At 41.6% G+C, this 12,141-nt stretch overlaps 1 protein-coding gene across 12 annotated transcripts in view; it reads right to left on the minus strand.

The window, feature by feature from the left end:
* Positions 1-7,754: 7,754 nt before the first annotated feature.
* The window catches only part of ATP6AP1L (ATPase H+ transporting accessory protein 1 like), a 44,135-nt gene continuing 39,748 nt past the window's right edge, over positions 7,755-12,141 (minus strand). For all 12 annotated transcript variants that reach the window (XM_023618049.2, XM_070233374.1, XM_023618051.2 and 9 more), the window contains one exon: positions 7,755-8,199. In XM_023618049.2, the coding sequence (XP_023473817.1) occupies positions 7,897-8,199 (303 nt within the window). In that variant the 3' untranslated portion in view covers positions 7,755-7,896. The remainder of the gene's footprint in view (positions 8,200-12,141) is intronic.

Consider the following 12,141-nt stretch of genomic DNA (forward strand, 5'->3'; position numbering starts at 1 on the left):
ACTTTTAAACTGCAGAGCTATTTTGCATCTTTCATGGCCTAAACATATAGACTTTAAACATTCTTCAAGTTTTTTAACATTGCAAACCCACATTCATCTTATATATGTAACAGAACGGAGAGGTGGATGGATGGCTGAAGACAAAGAGAGAGATCAATAGATGAATGAAGAGCTGTTATTTTAAACCTGGCTATAGTTTTACCTAGGCAGATTAAGAAGAAAGAACTCTGATGAGGGAGAAAGGCTCTTTTCTTTAAGAGCAACACCATACTGAGCACATCGGTTATGAAAGGTAAGGTTTTTAGGGCCCAACTTCCATAAGACTCCAACAAAGAAGAATTAAATTGTTCTACATGATAAAGAAAGAGAAATTTGCAGTGTCTCATTGTGGGTTGAGAAGAGAACAGTCTGTAGGCCCTGAGAGTGGGAAGATACATAGAACATTTGGGGGAAGATAAGGTGAAGCCCCCAAAACGGTGAAAGTTCAGGGTAAAAAAAAAGGAAGACGGCGAGTGAGAAATTCCCTGTGACAGGGAATAAGCATTAAGCTTCCACAAAGAGAGAATTTGAAATTATTCCCTGCCCTAGGCTGTATTTATCTTACTATTCCCTAACCTTCAGTAAAAGTCTGCGATACTCATGTCAAGGTCAGACAGCAGCTCGAGGAACTGGGAGAAATGGGAGAAGGTGAGGCCACCAGAAGAGGGACTGAAAATCAACAGAGGCAGGACATCAGAACTAGAAGAAGCAAGAATAGAAGTCACCACTGCTCATGCCACCAATCCATCCTCCTGCTGAATTCTCAGCTATCTTGGGGGGCAGATTCATTTCTCACATTAAGGGAACTCAAGCTGCTTTATTAGGAGAGTAAAAAAAGTTGACTGCAGAGGCCAGAGGATTTGAGGACACCCAGGTGGTCAGCATTAGATTCACACATGTTGCAAAATAATAACCTTTATAACAACTAAATTTGACTATCTATATTTGTCCTACTTTTCCTTCATAAAATATCAGAAGGTCCAAACCACATTTTAAATTCCATTTATTGAGAACTAGAGGTTTTGTTCTCATATCATTTTGTCCTTGTAAAACGTTGTTGATCTCAGTAATTGAAACCATCAAACAGCAAACATTACAAGTTCTATTATGCAGAGAGATATCTGAAATAAAGGCAGGTTGTCTCAAAGAGTCACAGAGAAAAGCTAGTGGGTTCATTTCGTTAACTATCTTTACACCTCTTGAGGTGTGAGGGCGTGGAAGGCACAGGCATGGACAGAGGCAGAAGAGACAGCTATAGTCAATGTCCCAGAAGTCTGTGTCCTTTCTATGCGTCTCTGTTGAAGAAGGGAGACAAGAAGGAAATCTGAAACACTATGCGTTCTCCGAAGACCTTGTTCCACTGATTTTCTCCCTTTTCTGGAGTATTTATTTTTTAACCTTTCTCTAGACCCTGGTTCCTCCCTCTAGCCCAGGGGCTCTCAACTGCAGAGGCAATCATCTTGGTGGGGTGCCCATGCAGCTTGTTAGCAATGATTTTTATACCGTTTAGATAAATGAGAGAATTTTGCAGGGCTGCCCGATAATAACCACACTCTCACATCCTGAGATGCTTTTTTGAGTGAGGAAGCCCCAGTTTTTTACCTAGGAATTGTCCGTAGCCTGCAGTTACCTATCTCAGCTATCCAGTGGCCTTTGTGCAGCAGGGACCTCAAAGGACTATCTGGCTCTGGAGCCCTTAAAATTGGGGCAAGGGGTAACAAAATGTGGGTGTGGCTATGGGCACATATCACACATGTGAACAGTGTTGTTCATAATGTCACAGCAGGCAAAAAAAACCCGCCACAACCTCAGAAGTGCTGCCTCACCCTACAACATGTTCAAGTTTCTCCCACCTTATTAAAATAGCTGTTTTAAATCCTTTCTCAAAAAATGCCAGATATAAAACAAACAAAGCAACAAATATTAATTTTTCTAAGACTCTATATAAGTCTGATTCCCAATAGGAAGGACGCACCTCAAATTAGGATAATTTAAGGAGAGTTTATTTACAAAGGGACCATTTATGAAGGTCCCAGTATGGTATAGGAGACCCACAAAAGACAGTGCAGTAATCTGGGGCTAGTAGCAATGGAGTTGTTTCCATCTCTGAGCCCAAAGGGACAAGAGAAGAAGTTACTGAAACCCAGAGGGACAGAGTCACATAGAGGAGGCTGTCTTGAGAGAAACAGTGACCTTCAGAGAAGGGATGGTAACCAGCCCAACATATCCCTTCTGGGAGAAAACCAGAGGAATAAATACTCTGAGCTATCTCTACTTCCTCTTTTCCATGGAGTACCATGTTCATCAATGACCTCTTACTGGCCAAACCCAAGGAATAAACACTTCCCAGTTCTTCTCTTACTTGATCTCTCTCCAGCGTTTGAAATGACTGACCGCTCCCTTCCACCTTTTGATTCGTGTCACACTATTCTTTTCTAGATTTGCCTTCCTCCTTCTCTGATCTGCTCTTACTCTAGCTCCTTCACAGATTTCTCTTTCTCATCCTACCCCATAATGACAGTCTTCCCCAGGGGTCTATTGTAGCCTATGCTTTCTCCTTGGGTGATCTCATTCACTTCTCCATCACCACTACCCACTCATTTCCAACTTTCCCATATGCCCGTTACTGCTTGTCTTAGTGTGGGTTTCCTCAGAAGGAGATTTTGAGACAAGGTCTTGAATGCAAGTAGTTTGTTTTGGAGGTGATGCCAAGAAACATCATCAGAGGAGCAGGGAAATAAGGCAGGGCAGAGAAGGAGTCAATAAAATGAACATTATCAAGCAAGATACCACAATGGGCAAAAGCTTAGTCTTGCTGGGGAGCTCCAGGAAATGGTGTAAAACACACTCTAGAAGTATTCCACTCAAGGGATAAGTGACCTGGGGTATTTATACCCAAATCCTGAGAGTCACTGAATGAGGGCTACTCTCAGGGGACATTAATTCCTCAGTACTTCCAGCCTGCCATGTACACAGGTACAGCAGCCTCAGAGGGCAGTGACTGGCAATGGAAAGATGGGCTAGATGCACAAAAAGGTAAGGTGCAAAAGAATATGTGTGGGACACTGACAGCATCGGCTACATTTCCAAATTTCTATTTCTAGACCAGATCTCTCTATCTTTTGCACAAGATGCATACAGCCAACTGCCTACTTGGACCTGTATCACAGGACATGCCTACAGGAATCCTGTACTCCCACTCCTACCCTCATCAATTTCTGATTACAGGGACTGGCATCTCCATCCACCAGCACCTGAAATAAGATAGCTCCCAGTCATTTGTGATTTGCAAATTGGTTGCCAAGTATTATTGAACCAACCTCCTTACGTACCTCTTCTATCTCCTTCCTCCCACCCCAGTGCCTTAGCACAGGTCCTATTATTTTTTGGCTGAATTATTGCAATCATCTCCTAATTGGCATTTCTGTCTCTATTCTACTACACTCACACACCATGTAAACATCTTCCTCAAAATCCTCTCAAGGGCTTCTCCAGTCAAGATTCTAAGTTTTTTTTTAATTGGGATTATAATGACTTATAACATTGTGTAATTTCAGGTGTACATTATTGTTTATCAATTCCTAAATACATTTCATCATGCTCACCCCCAGTAGTCTAATTTTTATTCATCACCATACATATGTGCCCCTTTGTCCCTTTCACTCACCTCCAACTCCCTTCCCCTCTGGTAACCACTAATCTGTTCTCTTTATCCATGTATTTGTTATCTTCTACATATGAGTGAAACTATGTAGTATTTGTCTTTCTTTCTCTGGCTTATTTTGCTTAACATCATACCCTCAAGGTCCATCCATGTTGTTTCAAGTGGGAGAATTTTGTCTTTTTTTATGGCTGAGCGGTATTCCATTGTATATATACCACATCTTCTTTATCTATTCATCCGTAGAAGGATGCTTGGGTTGCTTCCACATCTTGGCTATGGTTACTAGATGGCTTCTCTGGAGAATTCTACCGAACATTCAAAGAAGATTTAGTACCTATCCTTCTCAAACTATTCTGAAAAATTGAAGAAGATGGAACACTTCCTAGCACATTCCATGAAGCTAACATTACCCTGATACCAAAACTACACAAGGACAACACAAAGAAGGAGAACTACAGGCCAATATTACTGATGAACTTAGATGCAAAAATCCTCAACAAAATATTGGCAAACCGAATACAGCAATACATTAAAAGGATTGTACACCACGATCAAGTGGGATTTATTCCAGGGATGGTTCAACATCCACAAATAAATGAATATGATACACCACATTAACAAAATGAAGATTCTAAGTCTTTAGCAATGATCTGTTCTCTCCCTTCATTCCAGCTTCGTCTCTCTTCACTACTCAAAACACAGTCTATGCACTCGCACATATATGTGTATTCAGAGTTCTCCACACAGATGATAAAGTCCAGTCTCCATATATGTTTTCTTCTGCTATGTTTGTCCTTCTCCACATCACCTACCTGGTCAACTCCTACTCATGTCAAATATGACTTTCTTTGCCATATTGTTCCAGATCTCCCAGGAAGACAGACATCTCATAGGATATGCTCCTGCAGCGCTAACAATTACAGGGCAATAATCACATATCTGTTGGGTTAATAATGAAGGTATCCAGGGGAATAGTGTAAATTCTTTACCTGAAGATCAGAACATACCAGAAGTAATGCAAAAAAACAGATAGTGGATGGACAAGTATAAAATTGTTCATGATAATGCTCAACATTACATATGAAGACCAAAGACCCTTTTTAAAGAGGTCTCATCTTCATTCAAGGGATCTGAGTTATGAACAGCGTCAGCTCTGGGAATCCACCACAATGGCTCAAGTAAGGTCCTTTTATACCAGAACTAGATTTTATTATTATTATTATTATTATTATTATTATTATTATTCAGGCGAACAAATACTTCAGAGGACTGCCCAGCCACATTTGTCATAGGTGACTTCATCATTAACAAACATAATGTAATCTAATTAACACTCCAGCCCCTCAACCCTTTAAGGCTGCTGTGCTGCTCCTCGACCTCTGCCCCTCCAGGGTCCCGGCATCCCTATTGAGACTAAGGATTCCAGTTCAAAGACAGCATCTCCCACCTTCATCCATAGCCTGCAGAGGAAATCCACTAGAGCACTTTTCAAAAATGCTGATACTATGTTCCTAACGTATTTCTCAGTGCTGTGACAAAAGGAGTGTCATCATTCCTTCATAGAGGAAAATATTTATGGGAAGGGAGAGCAGGTCATACGTGATAAATCCATTCCTACTTCCCAATTCTCTAAGTTATTAAAGTTCTTCCTCTATGTTGCATCAAGGAAATTCTGATCTCTCTGTCTCGTTTAGTGTATGCCACTGTTGATTCCAGATTTTAATTAACCAACTGCAAAAACTGGTAGAAATACTCCGAGCTGCTCAAACCAGCACATTTAATCCAAAACCCGGTAAAAGAACCTATATCAAAAAATTCAGCCCAGTCTACACCTCCCCCTCAGAGCTAGCACCTCCAGAATCCAGTCCCACATATATTCCCCCAAGTCTTTTATTGTATAAATTATCAAAACCTTGCAATTTTATTTTCCCAGATTTGCCTTTGCAACTGGTTTCCTAGGATATGCTAGAATGTGACCCTAACTACTTAGAGGCATTTAGAGAAATTGGCACCTGCTGGCAAGGTAACTCTCTCTGGTGAGGTCGTCACAGGGACTTCGAGAAAGGCAAGAACAACCTCACTTCATAGGGGTTGCTTCTTCTAGCAAGAAAAATTGAGTAGAATTTGAGGGTTCAATATTCTTAAAATCATCTAAATTCTCCAAAAGTTACCATTCCTATTTCAAAGTTCCTCTATTTTGTAATCAATGTTCTCACGTTCATGTAAGAGACCTGGCAAGGATGTGAATTCCACCTGCAATGCAGTTTACCAGTGTGCAGGATCAGACTTGTGTCTGATTTTCAACTGTCAGCCCTTTGACAAGAGGTAAGAGGTCCTTTTAGATTAGTCTTAGAAACACCCCAGATCTTTGACCATGCCTTGAGCTGTGAATTTAGAACCTTGAGTTATCATTTGCTTTCTGTAAGCCCTCCAGCACAGTTAGAAAGAGCCAGCCTACACTACAGGGTGTCACCCCACACCTAGGGTAAGTATATATCCCAATTTGCCTGGCAGCATCCTGTTTATGTCTGGTACCTTAGAATTGCTAATGACACTCCCTTTCACTTTCAAGTGTCCCAGTTTGATCAAGAAATTATGCCTACCCTTCATGTACCCATAGCCTATCACAAAACCCATTTATACCACCAATGGACACTCACGGCAACCACAATGGAATTCTAACTGTTTCATTACAGAAGGATGTGGGCTATTAGGTTTCCATTCTCTAATGCTAACAGAGTCCCCACTGGTTTTAAGCCAAACAGAATCAGAGAATCAATCCTAGATCCCATTATCTTGAAGGTCTGTTCTCTTTAACCATCTTTGGTACTAATAAGTACATAGATCAAGATTCTTAGTTGCAGACTACAGAATCTACTCCAGGTGTTAAAACAGAAAGAAATTCAGTATAGAGTATTAGGAGCTTACAGAATACTGAGAGGGCTGGAACCAAACCTAAAGTCACAACCAAGAATAATGCAACCAGAAGAAATGTCCAACATGGACCGTTCTATCAGAAATCCCACAGTCACTGTCATCCACTACTTGACATCAAATGGGACTAGATTGTAGAGCCATCATCACAGCTGCCCAAAAGATCCAATTTCTCTGTGCATAAACCCCTACCCTACATTTTTCCCATCTGCATTCTAAGTTTTGTGCAGTGGTATCTTCTTAGTAGAACCATGGTCATATGTGGAACCATAGTAAGGAAAATGCAATGTACTTTTTACACTTCAGATCTCTTTAACACAGAAGACAGTAGAGAAGCTTTGATGAGGATGCACAGTGAGCCAATCTGCCAAGAACTGAAAAGGATTATGGGAAAATCCATATGGAAGAAAGTGGTGGAAAGATCAGTAGTGGCTCCAGACTTCCTATCACAGAAGAGTTTGGGGGACACTGTCTCGTTGGAAGGGGGATTCAAGGATCTGCCTTGAAGCTGTGTTTGCATAGCAAGCACACTGCTCTTACCCAACTCAGTTGTCTATTTCAAGTGGTACCTAGGAGAGCTAATGGAGGTCCAAATCAGACAAATGAGACAAACTTTGGCAGCACAACCAGATGGCAAAGGTAAGATACCAAGACTATTGCCCTAACTTCACATATTGAATTGGGCTGCCTCTCAATAGCAAAGTAAATAATAAGAAAGCCCTTAATAAAAGGGTGCCAGCATATTGACAGGAGTCTTCCCTAAACAGTTCTGTGAAAGAGAAAAAAAAAGACTATTTTTAAAACCAAATTGGGGCATAATTTCTGAAAAAATGTAAACTATGGTACAAAATATTTTGAATCCTGAACTTCCTGTTAACCTTGGATTTATTATTTCTATACTTATCACACCCAAACTGGTACAGGCAAGGAGGACCAAGTGAGTTTTCTCTTCTCTATATTGCGTTGTTCTTTTTTTTTGTCCCCCTAACTTGAAACATCCCTCTGCGTTCAACGTAGCTTTGGGGCAACCATCAGATTTACCTCGGTGGGATTCCTGAGATACGTTTTTCATTGCCCCAAGTCTATCTAAATAGGGCAGCAGAGGCTTCAAAAGTGATTCATTACGTATTTTCCTTTCTTTAATTTTTTTTTAATCAAACCATTCCGTGAAAACCTTATATCACAAGTCAAACAGCACAGAACAGAAACAACTCCTTTCCGAGCCCACCAGGGACTTTATGAGGGAGGGGCCCGCGCTGTTAGACGTAAATTTTGCCGATCTGCTGGCTCCTCAGTTCGCAGCGCTCGACTGCCTGGCTCCGCAGCAGCTCCTTCTCTTCTGCTGCGTCTCGGGCTCGCAGCCGGGGGAGGTGGGCCGGAGACGCGATGACGTCGTAGTGCCGCTCCAGATACCGCAGGTAGACGAGCATGTGCAGGGCGTAGGCCAGCACCAGCAGCAGGATCAGCGACATCGCCAGGCCCATCAGAATGGCTGGGGAGAGGGCAGAGGCGCAGTCTCGGGCCTTGGCAAACTGTCCCCCCTTGATGGTAAAGCCTTGGATCTGTCAGGAGGACGAAAAGAAGGGACACGTTCTTTCTCTCCTAAGATCTACTTCCCACTTGGGCTGGGGGTTCTGGACCCCTAATTGGCCACATTTAAGATACTGGGGCCATGTTTGCTGAATAACTCAAACACACGATCTAACAAATGTGAGTGTGTTACGTGGACAGAGAAACCATTTTAAATCAAGACTGACCCAGAAACTCTGGGATGTATGTTTGTCATAATTAAAAGGCTCTTGAAATTCAAGGCTCTGCAATAAAACCTCTTTTAATCTGACCCTCAGGGATATCCCCTTCATCTAAAACCACAACTGCTGCGGTGTCTCTAAAATTCAAAGCACTCGCAACATTTTATAAGTGTTGGTATAAATTTCACCAAGGATTTTAGGTCTCAGTTCCTCTGCCTTCGATTCTGTTGACAGGAATTAGACCAGGAAGAGTCTTTTAAGGGAAGATATTATGATTCCTAATGAGGTGAAACATAGACAATAATAAAAGCTAACACTCAGTGAAGGTTTTTTTATGTACCAGACACAGCCTTAACTCATTTAATACTCACAATAGCCTGTAAATTACTATTTATCCCTATTTTATGGATGAGACACAGAAAAGTTAAGTGACTTGCTTAGAGTCACACAGCATTGTAAGCGCAGTGAAGCTGTAATTCAAACCCAGGCAGCCTGGCTTCAGAGTCACGTGTTAGTTTACTACTCCCTAACTCCTGACGTGCTCTGTCTCTTCTTCCTCCTGTCACTACCTCTCCCTCTTACCAGTTGTACCCTACCAACTTGGTACTCTTTTTGGAATTGCTGTATACCAGCCCCCCCCCTTGCCCCCTGCCCAGAGAATAGAAAGGAAAGTTTTCTCATATGTGCAAATGAAGTGGTTTAACTACTTGGAACTAGGAGAGGTTCAAATCCACAACTGGCTGCGATATCTAAATACTGTCACACGGAAAGAAACGGGGCTACAGAGGAGCTGCCCCGAGTGACAGCAATCACTTGTGAAGGCAGCCCCCACGTTTAGCTGGCTTTTAGAATACAACCCAACACAGTGTCACCTCATTCAGTCACCTAATATGTTTAAAAGGGCACATCAGGAAACTGAATTATCCATGAACGCTTTACTGAGAACTCATTGTTACGACTTAGGTGGGCGCTTTAGCATCTTTCCATGCTAAAATTACCATGCTGCCGCAGACCTCAGGGGCCTTGCTCACCCAATTGTGTGCTCTAGGCCAAATCCAAAACAGCTTCTGAAGAAAACTCTTGGCCTGGTTTCTGGGATCCTTGGCCTGCCCCTCTATGAAGAGGCAAAGGGGCCTTCTCTTCAGACTAGTGTCTGAAGAGTCAAGCTCCTCAATGACAAAAGATGGCCTCATTTGATTCTGCAACTCCAGCCAAAGAGAACATCCTCACATTGACTGCCACTTCATTCTTGACAAGACTTGGCTGAGAACAGTATCTGGAGAATGCCTGGAAGGACATGTCGTCCATCCATTGTCCGGACTAGAGGTTGCAAACACTGTATCCAGCCCACAGGTGAGTTTTGCTTGGCCCAGAGTTCTGAACAATTTCCCATAAGAATCTGGATTTCTAGCTTCTCCTGAAAAGTCAGGAGATCTAGCAACACTGAGTCTGCATTCCCAGAAAGCAAAAATTAGCTGGAGCTAAATAAATATGCCCCCTTGTGATTCCAGCTACACTTTGCCACAGTCCCCCACTGGTCCACCTGAGGTATTGGCATCCGAGTTTTCCCCCAAGGCATCTGAGTTTGCCATGCATGTGACACCACTCTACACTTTACTCTGAGAACGAGCAGAGCAGCAAAGCTGCATACAGGGACTGCAGCCTTCTGTACATGTACCTTAACCAGCACCCCCGGCACCTCTTGCCTGGACCGAGCCTGCATTCTGCCATCTGTCTACAGTAAGGGTGTTTTAACAAGGCCTGCCTCCAACACCCAGTGCTGTGTTCACTATAAGGCTGCTGTTGAGGATGCTGGCACGTGTCGCACAACACAAGGGATGGGTGTGCCCCTCACAAGTACATTTGCAGTAGTCTCATGAACCCCCTGAACACGTAACTGGCTGACTCCTTCTTATGCTGGCTGCTCCCAAGCTTCGGAGCCAAATTACCGTGCCGCTTCTAGCCAGGGCTGACAAATGGTCTCGTGATTTTGTGTACCAACCTCACCAGAGGCTGTAACTGATCTTTTCTTCCTTTGTTTTTATTAACCCCTATGTTTTTGCCCATGTTTTTGTTTTACATTTTTTTATTACAAAATATATACATAATATAATATCTACCATCTTAACCATTTTTAGGTGTACGGTTCAGTGGCATTAAGCACACTCACATCGTTGTGCAGTCATCACCACTATCCATCTCCAGAACTCTTTTCATCTTGCAAAACTGAAACTGTACCCATTAAACACGAATTCCTCATTCCCCTCTTCCCTAGCCCCAAGCAACCACCATTCTACTTTCTGTCTCCAAATTTGACTACCCTAGATACCTCATATGAGTGAATCATACAAATATTTGTCCTTTTCTGTGTGATTTATTTCACTTAGCATAACACCCGCAAGGTTCATTCATATTGTTGCACGTACCTGAATTTTCTTCCTCTCTAAAGCTGAATAAGATTCCATTGTATGTATATACTAGATGTTGTTTTTCATCATTCATCAATGGACATTTGGTTTGTTTCCACTTTTTGGCTATTGTGAATAATGCTGAAATAAACACGGGTGTACAAATGTCTGTTCAATCCCTCCTTTTAATTCTTTTAGGTATAGTCCCTGAAGTGGAATTGCTGAATCACATGGTAATTCTATGCTTACTCTTTGAGGAACCGCCATACTGTTTCCCACAGCAACTGCACCATTTTACATTCCCACCAGCAAGGTACAAATGTTCTAATTCCCCACATCCTTGCCCACACTTATTGTTTTCTGTTTGCCCTTTTTTCTTAATAACAGCCATCCTAATGGGGATGAAGTGGTTTGCCCATTTTTCAAAGTGATTTTTCTTGTAGTATTTCTGTAAGTCCCCTTAAGTCATGTCTGGAACAGGTGGAGGCATAAATCAGTCAATTCCTCCTTTCTAATTAGGGTATGTGTGCATTATTCCTTGTTTTCATTATTACTTTCTCATTGCCCTTTCTGCCTGCTGCTGTTTTGAAATATCAAGAGAGAGAAATTACATATACATATATACATATACATATATATGTATATGCAATTTATATGTATATATGTACGTACATATATGTATGTATGTATGTATATATATCTACATATAATTTATATATTTATGAAGACATAAATACATATAATTTGTTATACATATAATTTATAATATATAATTTATATATGTATATAGACATATAACTTATATGTATATATGTGTGTGTATATATATGTATGTATGTTTGTGTGTGTGTGTATATGTATATATAATGTGTATATATATATGTAATATATATATAAGTGTCTTTGGAACCAGACAGTCCAGAATTCAGATTCTGCCTCTCCTATTTACCAGTTATATCATTTTGAAAAATTATGTAAGTATCAGAGCTTCAGTCATCTCACTTGTAACACAGGGATAATAACAGCTACCTTACAGCATTATAAGCTTTTTGAAGACAAACAATGTGCGATAACCACAACAGTGTCAACACAGATGGGACTCACAAGCAGCAGCTATTGCTTCCATGCTGACACAGTCCTGGGTGTCGCCACACATATTGGGCCATGAATTATTTATGTTCATAAGGATAGGTCAGAAATTGAGAAGGTGTAGTTTGAGAAGTAATTTGAACCCAGGTCTTTCAGACTCAGAGAGGCAAGTTCCTTCCCTCCCCCAAACCACCTCTCCTCAGCGTCCTCCCCCCCCACACTGCTCCAGCCTGGGGAGGGAGGGTTCTGTGGATAT

The sequence above is a fragment of the Equus caballus genome, chromosome 14 (genome assembly GCF_041296265.1).
Source record: "Equus caballus isolate H_3958 breed thoroughbred chromosome 14, TB-T2T, whole genome shotgun sequence".
Classification (NCBI taxonomy): Eukaryota; Metazoa; Chordata; class Mammalia; order Perissodactyla; family Equidae; genus Equus; species Equus caballus.